Source organism: Neopelma chrysocephalum, unplaced genomic scaffold (genome assembly GCF_003984885.1).
Source record: "Neopelma chrysocephalum unplaced genomic scaffold, ASM398488v2 Primary Assembly neopelma1_80, whole genome shotgun sequence".
NCBI classification, from domain to species: domain Eukaryota; kingdom Metazoa; phylum Chordata; class Aves; order Passeriformes; family Pipridae; genus Neopelma; species Neopelma chrysocephalum.
The window spans coordinates 1,333,113-1,355,736 of record NW_020897741.1 but is presented as its reverse complement, the minus strand read 5'-3'; the positions used below and the strand labels follow the sequence as shown (position 1 = coordinate 1,355,736).

At 38.8% G+C, this 22,624-nt stretch overlaps 1 protein-coding gene across 1 annotated transcript in view; it reads left to right on the top strand.

The window, feature by feature from the left end:
* Positions 1 to 2,285: 2,285 nt before the first annotated feature.
* Positions 2,286 to 22,624, top strand: part of MFSD2B (major facilitator superfamily domain containing 2B) — a 33,226-nt gene continuing 12,887 nt past the window's right edge. Inside the window, exons 1-9 of the mRNA XM_027690100.1 lie at positions 2,286 to 2,329; positions 4,037 to 4,259; positions 7,883 to 8,007; positions 11,361 to 11,484; positions 13,373 to 13,451; positions 17,414 to 17,583; positions 19,427 to 19,517; positions 19,611 to 19,732; positions 21,852 to 21,935. Coding sequence (XP_027545901.1) covers positions 2,286 to 2,329; positions 4,037 to 4,259; positions 7,883 to 8,007; positions 11,361 to 11,484; positions 13,373 to 13,451; positions 17,414 to 17,583; positions 19,427 to 19,517; positions 19,611 to 19,732; positions 21,852 to 21,935 — 1,062 coding nt within the window. The remainder of the gene's footprint in view (positions 2,330 to 4,036; positions 4,260 to 7,882; positions 8,008 to 11,360; positions 11,485 to 13,372; positions 13,452 to 17,413; positions 17,584 to 19,426; positions 19,518 to 19,610; positions 19,733 to 21,851; positions 21,936 to 22,624) is intronic.

Sequence of the window (22,624 nt, the reverse complement as noted above, 5' to 3'; positions counted from 1 at the left end):
TCAAAAGCTGCTCCTCTCTAGCTGCATTTCATTGTTTCTCAGATAAACCTAGACTAGCATTTATCTTTGAGTCACAGGTTTTGTTCTCTTTCCTTACTGCTTTTAAAATACTTGTTGGTTCGGTTCTGGACTCAGCTGATAACAAATAGTTTAGGACAAAACAAGGCTGCTCCCTGTGTCCATAATGTAACTGCACATTACATCTACACATAGTTGCAAAAAGTTGTTTTCAGTGTGCTTAAATACTTTTCTTAGAAATAAGATGGTCTGTTATAAATTTCTGTTCTGTTGGGGAAGAGAAAATTTACAAGTATGGTTTCAACTTACAAGAGAATTAAAAATAAAGGAACTAAAGTGTATGAGAGGCATTAATTTTCCATAACAATGTTTAAGCTTACTTTTCTATTTAAGGAGCAAAATCTCTCAGCTATTATGCTTTCTTGGTTTTCCTTGAAACACAATTAAATATTATATGATAGGAGCATCTATAAGTACAGAATTGTCAAGTTTGTAACTTCATTAGACCTTCCTTTCTCTTACCTCTCACGCCATCATCTTGCATTTCTCCTAAAGCTCATAGAAGCAATTCAGTGTTGACATTCAACTACACCACAGGAGTCTTGAAACAAAATTTCCATTGTACTGTTGTGTTTTGTAACTTATTTGACCACTGCCTATACACTCAGATCTCTAGTGATTTGTGGAGTACTTTCAGCTTACTGAAAAACTTACACAGGTGAAAAGGATTTCACTGGGTTTCACAGAAATCAAGCTTTTTTTGTTACTTGAGGAAGCAATGCAGCAGGAACAGCCAGGCCTCAGAGAAAAGCCCTGGGAGCTGCTGACAGCCAGTGCTTTTCCCAAGACCAAGGTTGGGGGACTTATTCCTCTAGATCCCATAATAGACAGCTGCCCCATGCATCTTTTCTGCTCTTAACTGTAGGAAATGTTTCAGCTTTACTAGTGCAGAGACCTGCCTTCGTTTTTACCACTGTCTTGTAGGATATCGAGGCAGAAAATGTGGTCATTACCATATAAATTCAACACGGAGAGTCAGAACTCTATTATGGTCTGCTTCTTTTGGACACCAGATGTAGCAGGTCCATGCGTCCAGGAACCAGACTGTAGAGCCTGAGTGATTACTTCCCAGCAGCTAGAAAGAAAGGGGCACTCAATGAAATTACCAGGCAGCAGATCTGCAATGATGGTGGCATTTCCTTTCACACTGGGTATCATTCACATGTAGAACTGCTGTGGTGTTTATGGCTTAATGTACAAATGAGTTCCAAAAGTAATTAGGCAAAATAAAAGGAAAACAGGCATGGAACAGTGATCAGGATGTCACCTACCTTTCAGGAAGTTCATGAACTGCAGATTCCCTGTGTTTCTGTGGTTGACTGAACAGGACACCTCTGTATGCCATGTTTGTCTGACAGCTTGTTTTATTCTGAAAATAACATTCATAACCAAAATTTAATTAAAACTTAACTACTGCTGTGACCAAAGTATTAACTTTGCTTCAAGGTGATCTGGGAGCACGGTTCAGAAAGTAGTTCAGCAGCTTTCAGGGGGTGTGTGGAATCAGAGTGAGACTTTATGAAAAATATACTAAGATTGTAAATTTTCTAACCACGAAACTGATGTAAAGACAGGAGTGCTGCCTGCAGCCTATAAGTTTAAATCTTGGATGACCATTTCCTGTATCACAGCTTTAATTACATTAATTCTTAAGAACTTGACGTTCTTTGTGTTCTAAAAACATTTTGGAATCACGCATATTATATAGAGGCATTTACTTTTTCTGTGTTATCATGGCTTTAGCTATTGAAAGGACAAGGTGCAATGGTTTTAAACTGAAAGAGGGACATAAGGAAGAAATTTTTTACTGTGAGGGTGGTAAGACACTGAAACAGGCTGCCCAGAGAAGCTGTGTCTGCCCCATCCCTGGAAGTGTTCAAGGTCAGGTTCGATGGGGCTTTGAACAACCTGGTCTAGTGGAAGGTGTCCCCTTCCATGGCAGGTGGGTGGACCAAGATGATCTTTAAGGTCTGTTCTAACCCAAATCATTCTGTGATTCAATTACTAGGGAAAATAAGTGGGAAAACAGCATATGGATCTAAATGTTTTTCTTGGCTTGTTTTAAGGGTGATATATGATACAGGTTTTGCATAGAAGTAGTTTATGTCTCTTGTTTTCAACTGGAAGTCATCTAACCAATGCTTGGAGATCAGAAGGAAAAGTATCAAAGGAAAGCAAACTTTTAAAGTAATTTAATTTCTGGGAGGATGGAGGTGAGACTAGGAGAAGGGAATAATGAAAAAATAAAAAAGTGAGATAAAGTTTTAAAGTACACAACCCCTGGAGCAAAGCTCAAGGGAACTGTGATGAGCCAAATGAACAAGATTCTGTAGGCTCCACAAGTCTAGTAAAGCTCACATTTGATAGGCCTTGTGTATGGAAAATGGAGAGTTACTTTGTACAGCAAATATATATGTAGTCTGTTGTGTTTACAGTCTCTCATCAAAGTAAATAGTGTATTGTTCTAATGAAGTCTGTCTTGTGACTGTTTATCACTCTTCTTTTCCTGGAAAGAAGAAAATTGCCAATGCAGGATAAAGTGAGGCCTGCTGTGGTGATAACATTTTGCAGCTCATGCCCTGACACTGTCCACTTTATTTGGGTGTAGTAGTGGGATCCCACCCTGTCTTTTTCTGTGAAAACACAAAAAGGAAAGAGTCCTGATACTCATGCTTCTTTGTTCCCACCCACTCAGATAAAACAGTTCAAAGAAAAATGTTTAGATGATGAAAGGCTCTGCCTGGAAGTCTAAAACTTCTCAAAACTGTTGAGGAGTAAAGATGATGGGTTAGTAAATTTAAAAATGTTCAGAAATTTGTAATGTGTCAGAATACTATCATTCTGGTGGATTTCATTACCATGTCTCTATATTTGTCCTGACCTAATACAAGAATTAAGGGCTCGTGTAGGCAATTCAGAGAGAAGGCAGACCCAGGATTAATGTTGCTGCTCCTCTTCATGTTTCCTGGCTCCTGCTGACGGCAAATTTTAAAGAGAGACTGAAAGCCCAAAAGACAAAATTTGGGTTCTATGTTTTGTCCCTCTGAAAGGAAGACAAGATTAATGAAGAGGCATTTTCTTCCTTTATCTTGAATTCTATGGCAGGAAATTAAAGTTTTTTTTTTAAAGGCTTTCCAGTATTCTGGAACTTCTACTATTGGAAAAAAACAGATTTTTTTTCTAATGTTCTTAATTAGAACTTCTATTAGAATCTGTGCGTTGTTTTCTCTTTTAATTACTGTTATGAAACCTTATTTTTAGCATTTATCTTATTTGGCAATTGTATTAGAGGATATTCTTGGATGTTTGCAGTACTTTTCAAACGTCAAACGCAAAGGAGAGAGCACAGTTTCGCTAAATTTTTAAAATTCATTTAGGGTGACTTTCTAAAGAGGACTCGGTCCCCAAAACCACTTTCCATATCATGCTGACTCTCACAAATGTAGAGAAGTCAAGTCAAAAGAAAGATATGAAAAGTCAAGTGATTTTGCCAGCATCACACCAGCATTTTGTGACAAAGGAAGGAATGGGGCACAAATATTTGGGTTATATTTCATCTGGATTTGACTGTTGAACTTGACTGTGGTACAAGAGTGTATATTGATTATTATGGCCTGAAAGGTTAATATAAGAAATTATTATTTTAAAAAGTAAAACAGTTTTCAACCTTAAAAAGTTAATTAAACATTCAAAATAAAAACTAGGCTCAGAAAATAGTGTGACAGTATGTGCACTTCTCAGCTGCTTCTTGCTTGTTTGTAGACTTGTTCCTTCTTCTGTGAGAATAAGGTAGGTAAGCCTGAGGGTCATCACAAGTCACTTTTAGGAGCACTGTAATCTGTTTTTATGGGCTAAATTAAAGAACAAAACCATTAAAAATCAAGGTAATGAGCACCCAAATGTCTGTTGATGACAGGGGTTGAGGGCATATGGATTTGCTAGTGGAATAGCTGTGAAGCAAATACATTAAAGTGGTGTTAACTATAGACTTTAACCTTATCACTTCTGTAGCTTTTAACTTGTGTACCTTGTTTTTCTCATCATTTGTTCTGCTTCTTGCACAGGAACACAGGCTCTCAATTTGCAGCAAATTGTGCTATGCAATAGGAGGTGCCCCAAATCAAGTGGCAGGGAGTGCTGCTGCTTTCTTCCTGCAGATCTACCTGCTGGATATAGCCCATGTAAGTAGCACAGGAAACATTTACACACTGTAGACTTAACTCTGATGTTGTCAACCATGTCCCTGAAATGAAAAAAGGGGAATTAGCTAATAAATATTTCAAAATGTCTTGTTATTCTTGCCTCTTGCTGTTCAGCATCCTGGAAACTGCATAAACTTCTCCAAGAATACTTATTTTTCACTAGTTTCCTTTCTGTCTTGAAGTGGCCGTTGTTTGCTTTTAGGTTGGGATCATTATTAGAATTTTAGGTGCTGTAGTGTTCTCACACTTGTGGACGCAAGAAAAAGCAGTTCTCAGTGTGAATAGCCAGATAATGTAAAATGTGAGACATCTGAAACATTAACAGCACCATGTTGTGGTTGTGAAGTTCTGTTCATTTGATTCAGTTAAAAATCACTGCAGCTGCATCCAGTACTCAGCATAATTTCACACAAATATTATTTGGTTTGTCTAAGGTAATTTTGTTACAAAGAAAGCTGAGTTATCCTTCCTGAAGCTTCTTTGTTTGCAGTCTGTTTGCAGGCTTTCTGGTGCAGAAGCAGACCTGGTGAAACAAAGTAGGAATCATCCCATTCATCTGACTTTCAGCTGCTCCAGCTTTCTAGATTTCAGGACAGCAGAGAAACAAAGAAAATCAATCCATAAGCAATTTTTACTGGTTTGGATTGTCTTGTATGCCTGCATGGTAACTAGGTGGGATAGATAAAGTATTAGGACAGAAAAAAGGATTTTAGGGGGTTGAGGCCAAATTGTAGGGACGGTGGGAAGAGCTGTAGCTGAAACTACATGAGTGGCATGCACCACTGATGACTGTTTCTGTTTGCTGGAAAGAGCAGGAAGTTCTGCATCAGATGTCATTGCCCATTTGCTGTTCCAGATGTAGAAAATGTGGGATATTATGACTGGACATGTCCAAAAGTTTGGGTTTATGGTTTTCCTATAAAAGTCTGGTATTAGAAGCTGAGGTCTGACTTACTTGATAAAATTTGCAACACAATAAGATGTGCATGTAAAACTGAGATCATCTTGGGTGTCCTGTTGAGATCAAAGTCACAAAACCTAGAAAAGGGACCAGTTTTGGACAGCAGTGTCAAAGATGTCAAGTGGATGGTGCGAAATCTGAGGGGCTGGAGGTGGAACAGGGAGCTTGGAGATGCAGGAGGGAGGTGGGTGCACTCTAACTACACTTGTTTCCCCCTTGCATCAAAGATGGCAATACAAGCCTTTGGAGATGAGGAAGCATGAACAGAATGAGAAAGACACACTGTTTTCCCAGGGTGCTAATAAATATGGCAATTTCCCCACTCTCTGATTATCACAGAAATTGAAGATTCTCGAAGCAAGGGACTATTTCTTTAAGTGTTTGTGTACAGCGTCCAGAAAGCTGGGGTCTCATCCTTGCATCTTTGGACAGTACCTAAATAAATGACATAATAATAATTATATTATTAAAAAGCTTCTGCTGAAACCAAATGATTTTGCTTAAAGTTTGTAATAATACACTTACTCCTTCATTAAGGGGCTCAATTATTTGTTCCCTGATGGTTTAGTTTGTTCTCTGAAGTAATCCTGTAGGGATAGGATTTATTTCAAGGTCTGATAAACAGCTCTGAAATCCTGTGGTTTTTTTCCACCCATTTTCAGGAGAGAGCATGTAATTTTGCAGTCACTACGTGGGTTTAATTCTTGCCCACTTAAAGGGCGGAACTGTTTTAGCTCCTTTAAAACACTGAGAAGTTTCTGGCATTGGTGCTGACAGACATTGTCTAGATTTAGGGGCTAAGAAAATGCAGCCAAGGGATGTATAAGCCCGTACCAATGATGAAGACAAGGTGAATACACACACTCCACTCATAAGAGAGGTTTTGTTTTTTGCTCAAAGCTTTCTTCCACCTCTGTTTATGTAATATCCACTTCCTTTTTGTGTATTCAAGTTATCTGAACACAATACCAACGTGAAACCCATCTAATTTGTAGGTTTGTGTTCTCTCGTAACTGCAGTATTTCAGACCCTCTGTCCTTCTGACTGCTATTTTGTTCGTGTTTCGGCTGACCTTGAGAAGCTCAGTGACTCAGAATTCTCTTGAGAACCAGCAGGGACTTTTGAGCAGTTCTGGTGCAGCCCCTGCAGCAAGGCTGTCTAAGGGTCGGTGGGTTACTTGTCACCCTGGCTGTGGGAGGGCACAATTCAGCAAAGGTGGGTGAGGTGAACATCAGCAAACTGCAGTGGGACACAGCCCATCCCAGTCTTGTCCTGCCATTCAGCAACTGAATGCTTGCAGAGCCACTGTCACTACTTTCCCAGTACTTCCCTGTTCATAAGCTTTCTCAGGTGGGGTATGTGCCTTGCAGCAGGAAGATTGGCTGCCACTGCAATTTCACCTAATTTGGGCTAATTTGAGGTGTGATTACAGAAGTGGATAGCACCTGCCTTTTACAAAGGTCATCCAGGACATTCAGAGGTCCCTGCTTCCTTCTTTCGCCTCTGAGGGAAGGCTGACATCAAGTTCAGTGGGTAGGGGACTGCTCCAGCTGGAAGCCAGGTGATGCTGCCTAGGAGACAATATAGTGGGCAGAAAATAGAGGGATACCTGCTCAAGCTGGGTCAGCTTGCTCAGCTGCATTTTCCAGGCTTCCCCACTGTACTGGAGCACTAATGGCATGAAGAAGCACAGAGATGAAGGGGTTTTGTCTGCTGTTGCTGTTTAAGCCACAGAGGCTGTTTCAGCAGTCTCTCTCAATAGTTGCTCTGAGGAACATTCATATTTATATAGCTTTTAGTGACTTTTTTCAGGACTGTAGTTACAATGGCATGAACTTAGCACTCGGAGGAGAACTCACTTTTTTGACCATTGTGTGATGGGAATTCCTAAGCTCTGTACAGATATGTGAAAAAATAACTACATTGTCTGGGATAAACTGTACTTCTATATGGGCACTAAAATATAGTCCTCCTGGGTTAACTTCTTGTTAAAGGATTTTTCCGCTTGGGCGTTTTATTTTTATGTAATCCACAAACATTTTTCAGGTGAGATTTGATGGACATGTGCTGGCAACTTTGATTTGAACAGATGTGCCTTATGCAGTTCAGTTGTCACAGTTCAGTGCCGAGTGGATAAAGTCTGCTGTGCTACAACCTCTTCCTCAGCCACATGCCACCAGTTGGCAGCCTTGTTGCTAATCTCAGGAGATGAAAAAACACGAGTACATGTAAACAGCTCCCTCTACCATTTTTTAGATCAGATCAAGATAAAGACATGAGTAGATGGAGCAAAGTAAGAGGGTAATTACAGAGGGACTCTGTCAGATTGTATGACTAGAACAAGGACTTTGCTATTTGACTATCTGATTCATTTTCCTCACTCTAAACACATTCAGGATTTTCCCTTCCTTGCATTTTCCCCCTCTAATTCATTCATTCATGATGCCTGTCTCAGTGTCTCATTTGTTTGCTATGGGTAACCAATAGGAATTTCTATGACAGCAGCAGACATGTTTTGTACATGAACTATCATTATTCTTTAAAACACTGAGGTGTTTTTTTTCTGGAAAGTTGCTTTATGCTGTCTCATTGTATTGTGAAACAATGCCTCTTGTTTACTGTATTCCGTCTGTGCTTTCAGATTACTCCATTTCATGCTTCTCTGGTGCTGTTTGTTGGCAAAGCCTCAGGTGCATTTACTGATCCTGTTGCTGGCTTTTTTATTAGCAAAAGTAGATGGACAAGAATTGGCCGGCTCATGCCTTGGTAAGCATAAGTGTGTACATATATTTACATATATATATTATTATTGAATGTTGTGATCATACAACCACCTCCTTGAACTAGTCTTAGTGATTGTATTCGTTTTACATATATAAAATTAAAAAAAAAATTGTCATGTCATCTATTTGCCTTTAACCTTTTCACCCATGAAAATATGGAAGAGGCATTTACCGCTGGAGACACGAACAAATAAAGCCAGAATATCGTGTTGGTAACAAAACAGGAACCTCAGATCTAAAACTTTCTTGAATCTGTGGTTGAATTTTCATCTTTGTCTAAATTCCTTTAGTTTAGCCTCACTCTTCCACAAAGTTGGAACTTTACTTGTGTCCTAGAATGCCTTCACATCTCACATCAGCCTTCCAGGAGCTCCTTTAGCTTTAACTCCCTAAGTCTTTCAGTTCAGGAAAGGATGTGTGTGCATGACTGTGGGACAAATGTGACACCATAGCACTGCCCTGATGCTCTGTTAGGTTCTTCCTTACAGCACTCATTCTGCTCCTACTTTCTCTTGCATCCAGTAATCAAAATAGTTAATTAAAAAATCACCATGACTTTTATAATGAATGAGCAATTCTAAAGGGAGAGTGTGATGTTTCACTATAACATCTTACCCTTGTGTGCACTCTAGTTAGTGCACTCCTACATGTGCTGTTCATATGCCCTGAAGAGAGGTTAGAAGAATGAATTTTACATGTATAGGAAGGAGATTGACAGGTGTGAAGCAAGAAAATCGGGAAAGATTTGTCCATGCTAGAGGAACTCAGGCTGATCTGTGCCACAGAGCATGTATTTGTTAATTTTTTAGTACTTTGGAAGTCAAAGAGAGACTGAGTAGTTTGTGAAATTTGGAGTCTTTCATCAGTCTTTCTCTCATGCATTATAAGGATATATTGTAAGATATTTTGAATCAATGAACTTTGAATTAGTATAACCCCCAAACTTGATTCACAACAAAAATCCTGAGCAAGAAAGTTATAATTTCAGGGAAAATAAGCCCAGTTTTTTAGCTGATGATTCTCTCACTGTCATGTGGTTTTAGAGCTATAGACACTTGTCCATGGGTACCTTATATCTGACAAAATATAGAAGGCAAGTACATGTTGGAAAAAGACTGAGATCAGCTGCTCTTGGCCCCAGTAGGAACACGGCCTTCAGGTCAACGTTGAGCTTTCTGGCAGGACCCCCATGAGAAAAGAGGGGCGTGCTGCTCAGGATTTGGTTTCTGGCCAGGTAAATGGTGTGGTTTTTAATAATCCCTGAATTAACCAAGTAACAAAGTTATTAAAAAAATAAAATAATAAAATTTTTATACAAATGCTATTAGACGTATTCTGATAGCTTTTTTTTCAAGTTCTCTGGAAATACAGCAAATACATGTGTTTATTGTTAGTGTTAAATCGATGTTAGAATGACTCCCATTCTAGCACAAGCATGAACTTATCAGCCCTTCACACTATAAACCACCTACAGCACATCTTGCACTTATTACACGAAAAGTGCTTATCTAACCCTGCCTTTCATCAAACAGCTGCTTTCTTTGCAGGAGGATTTTGTCTGTTTTTTTGGTAATGGTAATATTTTCATGAGAATTTTGGTCCTACACTTTGGAAGTCAGACCATTTTTATACAAAGCAAAAAAATGGGACTTCCACTAACTTAAAAATACTGTAGTATTTTGAAATTATTCTGACTTTTTAATACTCTAAAGTGAAGCAGTGGAATTGTTTCAGTCAGAAAAGCTTGCCAACAAAGCAAGAACATCAGTAAAGAAGGAGAACATTTAACTATCTCTTAATACTGTACTCAATATAGTATGAAGTTATCAATTGCTATTGATCTCTTATTTAATGTGTTTAAAAGGCAGAAGCGGACATTGACTTAAAATACTGGTCAAACATTTTGGCAGAGATAACAGTAGACAATCAGATATTCAGCAACTTCAGCAAGGCTCTGAAAACTCGTTGACATCAAAGAGGAAAGGAAAATGTGGAGAGAGAAAGAAAGGGGGGAATAATACTAACAGGGTTGTTGCTGAAGAGTTGCATGAAAAAGGGACTATGAAAATATTTTGTGTGGTGACTCTGCCTGGACACCCTCTGGAAGAGCTCACTCAGAGAGAGAGGAAGGTGCTTTCCCTGAGGTGTGTTAGGATTTTACCCTTGTTTATGTTTTCATTGCTGACCTGCTGTGGGTGACCTGTGGCCTGAGGACTGGAGGGACAGAGAATACCAGAACCTGGCACTTTCCTGGTAAATGCTCAGCTCCATCCCAAAGAGCAGTGTGGGAAAGCCATTGTTTTACTAAACTATTTACCCACATTACTCTTTTGTATTCCAGGTTTTCAGTTCACGGTTGCAAAATAATCAGCTGACCCCTAATGTCAGTAGTGCTGTTGTGAAGGGATTAATCTGTTTTCTCTTTTACATGTTTGGAAATTTTTTGTTAGGATCTTGGTCATCCAAATATGTTGTTTAATGCCTGATTTACAAGAATACAGGAGAGCCCTGATTGCAGCTCTGACTTTTAGGAAATAATAGCATCTGACCACTTCTTCTGTGTCATGGAGTTCGACAAGTGTTATTTGTCTGAAATAAGTTTTAGACTAATGTAATTTTTTGTGGTTCTTTTTTTTAAAGCCACCTTCCTCAACAGAAGGCGATCCTGTTGTGTTTGAAGTGTTTAGGAGTTTTGCTGTCTAGTTAAATGGAGCAAATTGTCATATATCCAAGTAGATACAGAAGTAGGAACTTTCACAGTGGGCTGTCCATTTTATGTTGTTTTCAGTATTTTTAAGTGTATCAACATATTTGCACTTCGTTGAAGTAGCAGTGAAGAGGCTCAGTTGAGAGGAAAACTGAAAGTACTAAAATTGGGAGAGGGAATCTTAGTAATAAGTAGGATCATATAAAAATTGCTGGAGCATGCAAAGACATGATGACAGAACTCAGTCTTCAGTGGTTCTTTCTAATAAATGTGTGATCTGAGACATGTACCAAGGAATGGCAGTATAGGTGTTGTGTTACAGTGCATGTGCAAGGAAACTGTGTCTGTTCTGAGTGGGATTTAATTTAAGTTTAGCTCTTTTCTTTCAGATTTGCTGGGTTTTTTTATCATATTATTATTATTATTATTTTATTATGGAAGTACTTGTACACTTTTTATATTAATCTGTGTATTTAATGCACACTAACTTTTAATACTTAAAAGCATGGCATTATCATAGTTAGAAAAATTGCACATAAAATAACTTATATTGATTATTAGCAGGAAAATTTAATGTGCTTTGCTATCATTATGTTAAGATTATTGATATGTGTTAATCTTCATTGTAGGATGTTGGCATGTACACCCTTCACAGTAGTGTCCTATTTTTTCATGTGGTACCTGCCTCCTTTTGTGTCAGGAAGAGCTGCATGGTACGTGACTTTCAACTGCCTTTTCCAAGCTTTGACCACAGTAAGTAGATTACAGGTCCTGATGCTCTCAGCAGTAACTTGCTTGTTGTCTGTCTATATTAATTCATATTTAGTTAACTTGACTTCACATTTTGCTTCAACTTCTAGTGTGTTTAAGGGATAGGCAAATGTTCATTTATCAAACTCTGCAAGTAGATGGTTTCTGCCAGTGCTTTCACTGGCAAATGACCTGCTAATTCAGACAAATTACCTCCAGTCACTTCCATTGGCAGTGCCCTAGATACTCAACTATATATAAATTTTATAGATCCACAGAGGCATTTGGATTCCAGTTAGACATCTAAGTACTCATAGCTTCTATTTTCAGGAGCAGAATAGGAGACTAAGCAGGTTCGTGGCTCAAGTTCTGGGTTTTTGGACTGAAGCTAGGAGGCAATGAAAAGTCAGGGTACCTGATTGTACTGATAGTAGGCATCATGATTTTTATGCCTGGTTGGAAGAGTTTGGGCACATGGTTTTTTTAATACACCCCAAAACTTGCAATATTTATGCAGAAGTCCTCATTTCAGTAGATCACAAAGAACTTCTCTGACACATTCCATACTGTGCATGTAGGGGTTGCATCCTATCACCCTGTTTTGCCTTGTAGCCAATACCAAGATGAACAAGGTACCTTTCATGCAAAGCAGCATCACACAGCAGATTAGGACAGGAAGTGAGACAAATCTGTTGGTCCTGGGAATTCTGTATTCCTGTGTTAAGCCTGAATATTTCCCTTGCTCCTTTGTTTCCTCTATAGAAGGATGGTCCAGAAGACATTCATTATGGTTTTAAATAATTTCCTATCTCTTTTGAAAGAGAAACATGTTTTCTGTGGCAGAGCTTTGAAAATGTACACGTTTGCCATGTTTGATGGAGGTGAACAGAAATGCATTTTGTACAAACAGAGTAAGATGCAGATTGCAAGACCTAGTTTGGCTACAGATCTCTGTGGTGGTGGGAACATCACAGAGAACTTGATTGTTCAAGCAGGTTCATGTCCCACTTCCACTTCACAATAGTCTGAGAGTTAGGCCTGTATGTCATTCCAGGATTGTAGAAGTGATTTTTATTTTAGTTCAGTGTTATGAGGACAGGATCCCACCTACATCATGACCGATGAAAAGGTCAAGCCTTTGATGTTCAGTAATTTTTTTCAGTGAAGTACTACTGTAGGTAAGGCCTCTCCTGCAGTAAAAGTGGGACTTATTTACCCAGCATCACAATAAATATTGCTAGTGCGTTTTTTCCACCAAGATTTTACAGAATACTGGATACAATGCTATAAAAAAATAAGGCAACACTCTATCTACCTTTTCGTCAGTGCACAGACATAGCAATTGAGTGTTTTTATCCTTATATTAAGGAGTATGTGGCAAAATGGTGCTAAAGACCAAGTAGTTTTCACAAGTATCTCCTGGAATTACATGGTTAGACAAGTAGTTGAAATATTTTGGTGATTTATATAGTCTTCTGGCTTAAATAAAGCAGAAAATTACATATTTCTTCTTCATGGCTTTACTTCCTGTTGGTTAGCTCAAGCTAGGAACATGATAGTCTCCTAGTGCAAAAAAAATAGATGTTCTATAGCCTGTCTGTGAAGGATATTTTCCCAAGGAAACTGAAGGACCACAAGATTAAGGAAAAACCTCTTGGTATTTTATTATTTATTATTTGTATTATGAAAGATAATGTTTTCCTTTTATATGCTTTACAAACCAGAAAGAAAAGACGGGTTTTTGTGCTAAAAGATTGGTTGAGGGTTCCAAATGTTCTAAGTGAATGTTCTAGATGAATTCCAAGGTCACATTTAACCATTTTCCTGGATATCAAAGGAATACAGCATTTTTTCCCTGACATTTCCTAAGTGATGTTCTTTCTTTGCATAGTTATTCCAAGTACCATATTCTGCCCTCACCATGTTTCTCAGCACAGACCAGAAGGACAGAGATTCTGCAACAGCATATCGTGAGTGTGATCTGGGCTTTCTCACGGGGATTAGGGCTTTTTTTGAAAATCATTCTTTATCTGTAGGAAGTTCCTAATGATTTGTGTCCCTAAACTGGACTTTTATAAGAATTTTTTAATATTTGACAAAAATGATTTTATCCTGTAAGGAATTCTGTTTTTCTAGATAAATAGGAGATGTTAATGTTTCATTGTCTCAAATTGTCTGGCTAGCTATAAACTCTTTTTGGTTTATTGCTAGCCAGATGAAACAATAAAAATCACTCTTACCCAAATCAGGGTAAGGAAGAATGATTTCATTTAAAGGTGATTTGTAGGGGAAAATCCCAAACCCATTCAATTAAAGAAAGTATGAAAGTAGTTTTAAGGTGTTTGTTGTTTTGATTTTGTTTTGTTCAGGTTTGTTGCTTTGTTCTGTTCTTTTTTTTCAGTTAATGTTTTCCTAAGTTTATGTGTTTCATGTTATAAATTCGAATTCCAAACTTGCTTTCTCTGAAAAAAAATTGAAAACACATAGAACCAAGACTGTTAACCTAACCAGAGAGGAGATAATTCTCTGTGCATGTTCACACAAACTGAAATATCTCTTTTCATTTCATCTGTGTATTTAATTAATTCTAAGTATATCAGGTAATGTAAGGACAGATCTTGCTGTGACAGAACTAACACTGACAGGTTAGTTAAAAGAATAAGGGCTTCCAGACCATATTTCTGGCTTTTCAACAATCAAAACCAGACGAAGTTTTCCTTTGAAACAAATTGATCAGACCAAAAAAGTGCAATGAAAACGTTTTCAGGATTTCCTGTATAGATCATAAATTTAATGTAAGATCAGTTTCTTGCCCTCCTACTCTCTTGAGCTCTGTTCTCATGCCTTCTTTACTATGTAACTGCATTGAGCAAGGTAAAGAGAAAGGAGTCAAATATCACATGGAAGACTTTTCTATGTCTTAACTTGCTTTTCAGTGTTGCTTTAGAATAACTTGTAATTTTTTTGTTGCATCTGTTTTCTCTTCCTGGCAAGAGCCTTTTTCCATTAGGCCTTCTAACCCTCAACATACTTGATTGAGTATGTTGAAACCCACAGAGGCACAATGAAATGGCCAAACTGCTAAAAAAATTCTAGATACAATATCCCCTGAGCAACCCAATCCCTTTTCCAGCCACATGGAACAGTTGTAATTTGCATTATCATCAACTATCTCAAGAGAAAGTCTGGGCTAGCAGTCACAGGACAGGACTAAACAGCAGGAGATTCCAGTTGTGTTATATTCTTTGGCACTGACTGTATTCTGAGTCATCTGGCCTAAATTCTAACTAAATCCATGTACCTAGTGTTTTCTATTGTCTGGTTTTATGTCTTCAGAGGCTGTGATCCAAATAAATGGGCTTTCTGATCTGCTAGTCCCATGCAAGGCTTCATAGGCATGTGAAATTTGTACTCATAAAAGCTGTTGAACTCCATGGCTGAGAGGTGTCACACATTTTATAGTGTCATTTTATTGTTCAGAAAGAGTTTCACTTTTGAGTGTACAGCTGTTCTCCTAAGCCAAATTAAACTGTTGGAATGAACCATAGTTTTGACTTTTCAGATGTTGATATTTTTGTATATTTTGAAATTATATTTGTTTGGAGCCAAGATTTCTTGTAACGGTTATGATTATGTGAGAATATTTTTTCTCCTTTTTTTTTTTTGCTAAGTGTTTTACTTAAATACTTTTGCCTCTCTTTGGGTTTCGTAAAGAATTCTTTTTGTTGATAGACTGTCTTGGATGCAGCCAGTTGTTCAGGCATTTCTTCAACTGTTAAAGAAAAACAGCTGTGTAATATGAAGTGTGCTCTTAAAAAAAAGATAGGGATCAGAGGATCCATTACCCTCTGCTGGAGACAAGCAGAACTGCTTATTATAAATTTTGTTCTGCTGTTATTATGAATGCAAGGTAAAAATACTGGATTCCAAAGTTGCTTTAACATAAATTTTACTTCAATCTGGGCAAAATATAACCTACTTCAAGGTACAATCTGCTTTCTGAAAGATCAGCTTTCTCGGCTAATGTGGAAGCTAATACATCATAAATTCTGAGCACACAAGAACTTTGAAGTCTGTCTGTTTCTCAGCTCCTACTGCTTCTTAGAAAGTAAGATTTCATAATGGCTGCATTTCTGATGCCTCTAATAATGCTTCTGAGTTTTATGCTATACAAGTGCTTGATGAAATGCAGATGTAGAGCCCTAGATGAAGGTTATAAATGTGTAGGTGGTGTCGTGAGTGAAAGGTGTGATTTGAGTGCTTTGCCTTTGCATTGAGTAGTCAACAGTTTGGACATCCTGCAAAGCCCAACTGAGACTAGTTTGTGTTCAAACCCTGAGGTTAAACTTGAGGCTGAGGTTAAACTTTCACCATCTGCCAGGATTTTAGTGTGTATGGACTGAATTGTAATGTTACTAGTAAGATTGGATGTGAAGTTTGGGGAAGACATTTTTTGTTTTTATTTTTACTTCCCATTGGTTTAAATTAATGTTATGTGGCACCTCAATTTTTCCATTCAGAAGTATTCTCTGTTTGGGATAGTAGTAGCAATGGTTTAAATGATCCAAGCCTCGTAGAGAGCCTCTCTTTCCTTTTCCTTACTGGATCTTCCATAGCTACATACACCCTTCATTACTGCACTGTCTGAACTCCTCGCAGTCTCTGTGCGTTGCCCTCCCGTTAGATGGTGAAGTATTTTTATTCCTTTATGGGGACACACAAAAAGGAGTGTCTGAGGTCACCTAAGAAGGCTATTATAGAGCAGGGAACTTGAATAAACCCGAGCCTAGGAGCTTTTGAAATGCCTGTCATTTCCCAGAGAGGGTATGATAATCACAAGGACACAACCTGCTCTGGAAGCAGCCCTTCAAAATTCCCCTTCTGAGAAAGGAACATGGGACCCTGGGAGCCACTGAGAGAGACAAAATAGAAAGAAGCCTGAAATTTAGATCAATGAGAAGAGCATTCCCTCATAAACAAGGAGACTTGGTCCCTGTTCCTAATGTGTTCATGTGTTCAACTCTATGCATCTTTATGCAAAATGTATAAATAGGGTTTATGGTTAGTCTCTGGAGCTAGGACAGGAATTCAGTTTATCTCCCTGCCACAGGGATGCTGGACATGGCTATATTGCATGGAAAGAGGCATGGTAGGATTGAAATCCCTCAGGCTGAGAATGGTCTACGACCCAAATTACTCACCACTCTCCCGTGACAGAGCTGCCACAACCAGTCACCTGGTTGATCAATGTAGTGAACGGGATGCCCATGGTTAAATCTTCGCTTTCCCAAGTGGAGGCCTGGGTTGTTTTTTTAGATGATCCCTTGTTCTGATGAGTCTTAGTGAATCTGAATCATTCTCTGAGATTGAGGCAACTAGTTCTGCCTGACTATGGCCTTAGGCACTTAAGAACCTAAGTATCTGCTGTTTCCAAGAGCTTTGCAGCTATACTATTTCCTTAAACCTGAGGTAAATATAATTTTGTTTTACAGATGGAGGACCTAGAGGTCTGATCAGATAAGTGTTTCACAAGTTACTGTCAAGCTTGAGATGAACAGTCCGATGTTATGGCTCCTGGTCCTGCTTCGGAAAAAATGGCATTTAACATTTAAACTGTACTTCCACTCTGGTCCTTGAGATGAAAGGTTTCTGTGTTATCTTCTTGTGGCTCTTAATCTCAGCATTCAGCATCTCTCATGCAGCTTGTATACAAAAGGCTCCTTCATGGAGGCTTCTAAAAGCTGATCAGAAAATAGATGACAAAACTCTTTCCTTGAAACTGTTCTATTAATAACCTTCTAATTCTGCTGTTCTTGGTATTGCTCTTTGTGCTTGTTCCCTGTAAAAGAAAGTGTTTTGATGAGGTTTATCTTCAGTGAGACAAACAAGCAAGACTCTCATCCTCAGTGCACATATGTGCTTCCTTCTTTAGGAATGACCATGGAAGTGCTTGGGACCTTGATTGGAGCAGCGCTTCAGGGGCAGATTGTGGCCAGTGCTCATGTCTCTCATCACTGCACTGTGAATCCCCCAGTAAACACAACTGACTCCTGGCATGACACTACCAGCATTCCAGACCCCTCAGATATCCTGTCTCATCAAGTAAGTCTATGGGAACATACTAAAATCTCTTAGGGAGAAGGGTGGGGATCTTTCTCTAGCACCGTATTATATCATCCAGCTGGATAAGCATGGACATGACACCCTTGAAATCAGTAATGCTGGAGCCAAGACAATGACCTTGTTGCAAACAAGGTTTCATGACTGTTGTCTTTGCAATCCCTCCTCAGCGTGACAGCAGAATTACTCTGAGGAGCTTTGCCGAAGATGCCAAACTGTAAAGTAGCTGTAGGAGGGATAAAAGACATCGATCTGTTAGAGCAGACCCAGAGGAGGGTCACAAACATGGTTAGAGGTTAGGAACACCTCTCCTGCAAAGACAGGCTGAGAGAGTTGGATTTCTTCAGCCTAGAGGAGAGAAGGCTCTGAGGAGGCCCTATTGTGGCCTTTCGGTACCTAAAGGGGACTTTTTAGAATGATGGAAAGAGACTTTTTGCAAAGGTCTGTAGTGACAGGACAAGGGGGAATGGTTTTAAACTGAAAGAGGGTAGATTTAGATGGATATATGGATTTTTTTTCTGGTGAAGCACTGGTGCAGGTTGCCCAGAGAAGTTGTGGCTGTTCTGTCCTTTGGAGTGTTCAAGGCCGAGTTGGATGGGGCTTGGAGCAACCTGGTTTAGTGGAAGGTGTCCCTGTCCATGAGAGGTGGTTGGAAATAGAGGTCTTTAAAGTCCCTTCCTACCCAAATAATTCTATGAAAAAAGGGTGGCCAGAACAAGCCATAACCAACAGTATGAAAGTACTCTGTAACTTATTTTATAGCTCTGATATTAAAAAAGTGCAAAGCTTTATGCCAAATAAAGAATAGTCCTGCATTCCTTTATTTCACCATGTTATTTTCTGAAATGTAAATAACTTAACAAAAGCTGTTTTCTTGAAGGTTTTCTGTTCTTACATGGTTGCATCTATACTAAGTGACTTTATATTTGGAAGTAAATTCTTGTAATTGCATGTTTATTTATCAGCTGCTTCCTAGATTTATAATAGTTCCATTTTCAACATATAACTTGTAATTTAGAATTCAGTTTTCCTATCAAATACTCACTGTGTCATAAAGTTCTATAACCAGCACTTATTTTATCTTTGATAACACAGTATAAATTATTACATAGTACTGAAGCAAAATATTTTCAAAGCTGTAATCCAAAGTCGGTGCAATCAGAGTTAGAAACAATGAATGTCATCTGATGATGTGGGAGGTATCCTTGGAGGATTTGTTCCCCTGACTAATAGGAAGCAAAGATTTCTGAATTTGCTTGAGTATTTCACTAAGTAACTGGAAAAAGCAGCATGCAAGCTACCATATTCTCAAACATTGGCAAGTATGTATGATTTCTAAAATTCATTATTATCATTATGTATAACTGCAGAAGCTGTAGTAATTATGTTTACATCAGTACTGAGGACTTTCCCACCCAGAATGAAGTTCCAGATTGCAGTCTGTGCAGCTAGAGCAACTGGATTTACTAAAAATTAGAATCACTGTATGGATGATGCATGTTTTTGATAGATGAGTGTGTATGTCTGTAGCTAGTTTCAACATAAGAAAATTTTTTAAAAATTAGGTTGCCAACACAATATTCACTGCTTCTTTTTTTTTTGCAAAAAACATATACTTACGTGCCCTGGATTTACCCTAAAGCAGGTGCGGTTTAGAAATGAACTGCAGAAGTGAACATTTTCAGAGACGTAACAGACAGACAGTTGGCTGTATACAGATGGGCATTTCTTCATTTGCAGATTACTCACCAGAAAGAGACTGAAATTTTCATAATGACTTGTCATTCTCCTGTCACAATTTCAAATGTCTTTTTCTCTTTCCAAGGCAAAAGTTTATATGATTGCAGCAGGGGTCATAGGAGGTGTGTATCTTCTTGGAATTGTTGTTCTTTTTCTTGGAGTAAAGGAAAAAGATGGTAAGATATATTTAAATATACCTAGATTTAATAATCATTATTTCACATTCATCTATGGAAATATTGTTATTTTATGTATTCTGTTCCTCTTAGATCCTTATGCCTTAAGTTCAGACAGAGCAATCCCTTTTTTTAAGGGGCTTGGACTCACCATGAAGCACGGTCCATATGTGAAACTTACAGCTTCATTTCTTCTCATCTCGACAGCAGTTCAGGTAACTTCAGACTCTCTGTGTGTTTGCCTCATTCCACTCCCAGCATGGGGGAGTCTGAGGCAGTTGAAATGCAAATAACCTTTGGCTGGTGGCAGGGGGTGGTGATCTAAGGGGTGGTGCCTTTCCCTACAAATCAGTAGGGAATCGGAGTCCTCTTTTGGTGCCTGGGGTCCTAAGCAGTTGGAGATGGTTCTGTCAAAGGGGGAGCAAAGCCAAAATCCTGACCATTTAAAGACCTTTTTTCTTTTTTTTTTTTTCCCCATAAAAGGTGAAGAACTAGTCCTAGTGACACAGATTGGGTCATTATATGTTATCCATTCACGGTATCCTGTGGTTTCAGTTGCTTAGAGAATATTTTTCTCTTCTCTCCTCTCTGTTCCTCTCTAAAGTGTGCCCTGCTTTAAACCATTGCCCCTTTTCCTTTGCATAGGTGTCTGTTCTCAGATAGTGGCTGAACTGGTTCTTGTGGAGTCTTTTGTGATGGAAGGCATTAGGTCAGAGTAAGAAGACATTCAGAGACAGGAGGTCTTACCTGTCTCAGAGCCAGATATAGCTCATTTTCAAATGAGGACCTGCAGTTGAACGTGGCTCTTGTGAAAAGATGCGGTGTGTCTTCTCAGAGGGAAAAACTGTAGAGAAAGCCACTCGATAAGAAACCCTCATTCTCCATAGTGCAGCAGCTTTTTAAGCTTGGTTTTTTAGCTGTGTTCAACTCAGTTGATATATTATTTTAATGTGAACCTTTACATAACAGTTAAAGTTGGCTTTATTTTGAAAAGCAAATAATTATCATGTTTTGGTGAACAGACTCTAAGTCACCTGAGCCCTTTATCAAGTGAGTATCAGGACAGAAGGCAAGAGTAGAGTAAGTGAGCTGTGCTGTGCTCACCAGCACTCCTGGTGAATTAGTAAGTTCCTTGAAAGGTTCCTTATGGTCCAGATCCTTCAGTTAGTAAGGATGCAGCACAGATCTGGTTTCTGGCAACCAACTACTTGTTGAAAACACCCAGAGAGGAAAAGACCTTCTGTCAGTCCATATCTTTTTTTCGCTATTTGTGCAGACTGAAGGGAGGGTATGAGGGGAGGCAGAAGCTGGAAGTTGTGTTGCTCCAGTTCAGCCAGCATGAGCAACCCTTGCTGCTGTTATTTGAGGGAGGGACACTGACTTTGTGGAATTCAGAGAGAGGATTACTGATGAGCAAAGGAATAGGCAGGAAAGATGTGTTCGTTGGCCATAATTCCAGAGTATGATATCCTACATCTAAAATTAAGGCAGCATAAACAGGGACACAAGCTAGAGAAGACTTCTGTGGCAATGGAGAAGGGATACAACTTTTTGGATATCCTAATTGGTTTACAGATGATTGGCCACCTATAATCTACAAGCATACAAAGGAGCAAGAGTTGGTTGTGCTGCTGTGGCATGAGTGTTAAATCCTCTCTGTCACTCCACTTCTGCAGAATTGCTGGAGCTGCCCCTCAGTCATATCCTGGTGTTCAGAATCCTCCTGAAATCTTCAAAAGCATGGTGGCAGTGGCTTCACCTGTCATACAGCACAATGCAGCTAGATCCTCCCATCCAACGAATATTCAGACTTATGGAGATATCTGACCCAAAGCTACACTCCATAGCTGAGGTTTCATACAAAACCTGCTGCTTTGCCACAGGAAGTTGGCATGAGTGTAATTGCAGCTGAAAGCTACTTGTTTTGGAGTCAGGGCTTCTGGAGAAAGATTTATGGCATTGCTATGGAATAGAAAGGGCAGTTTCTTGCAGTAGCCTGCAGCTGTGGCTGTGACAACACAAGGCAATTGCAACATAGGGAATAAAGCCTGGAGACAGAATCCTTTCATAGGGCCATTCCGTTTTGGCCATTTTTATGCTCTATTAGGTGCATGGTTTTCCTCTTGCTTGCTCCAGTATTATTGGCATGTTATTCCAGTGATAACAGATCAGTTATTGCTTCTTTAAATTGTTGCAAACAAGGGAAGAATGAGACTGCCAAATCCTACATTTAACAAATCCATCACCAACTATCTTTGACTAATATGGAGTGTGATGTCATTGTTGTCTTTTTAACTTTTTCTTTCTCTTTTGGTTGTCACGAAATGTCTTCAGCTGGAGCAGAGCAACTTTGTCCTGTTCTGCACTCAAGCTTCTGGCCTTCACAATCACTTCCAGTATTTGGTGGTGACCATCTTGGTGAGTTGCACTTCTCCCCCATATGTTAACTGGTTCTCACTGGGTTTTGGCACTAAATAATGGAAGACAAGAAGAGTTTTTTATCTCAACAGAGCTGTTAAGAAGCTACACTATCTTTTGCATTGTCTGTTTGAAACAAAGCTGGTGTTCCCTGCTGTACTTATAAAAAATTAATGCTTTGGAGCTTTTCATTCATTCCTTGTTGTTTTTACCTGTAAATCATTTTCTGCTCCCACAGAGGGCAAAAGGTTCTGCTAGAAAGGAGGTCTGGAATTTTACCTCCTCTTTTCCTCTCCCCAGTCTTATATGCTGAAAATTAAACAACTTTAGTTCACAAATTCATATACATGACTCTTCTGAGCTAAGCAGCTTGCAAGGATAAATATTTTAAATATCTAGAGATATGAAGATTCTTCTCTAGAGCAATTGGCAGTTTGATAAAAAGATCCTTTTACGGAACCTTTTTCTTGACGTGCAGAGGTAGAATTGTGCTTGCCTAGGTGATACTTATCCTTTCCCACATTATAAGACATATCTTTTCCAAAACCATTAAAACCAAAATGTTGGAGACCAGAAGACTGTTGGATATCTTAAGGCTCTGCGACTGATGGTCTCCAAGAAGAGAGACAAGAGACAGTAGAGTTAAAATCAGTAAAGATGGAAATAAAACTGTAACAATAAGATGTTAT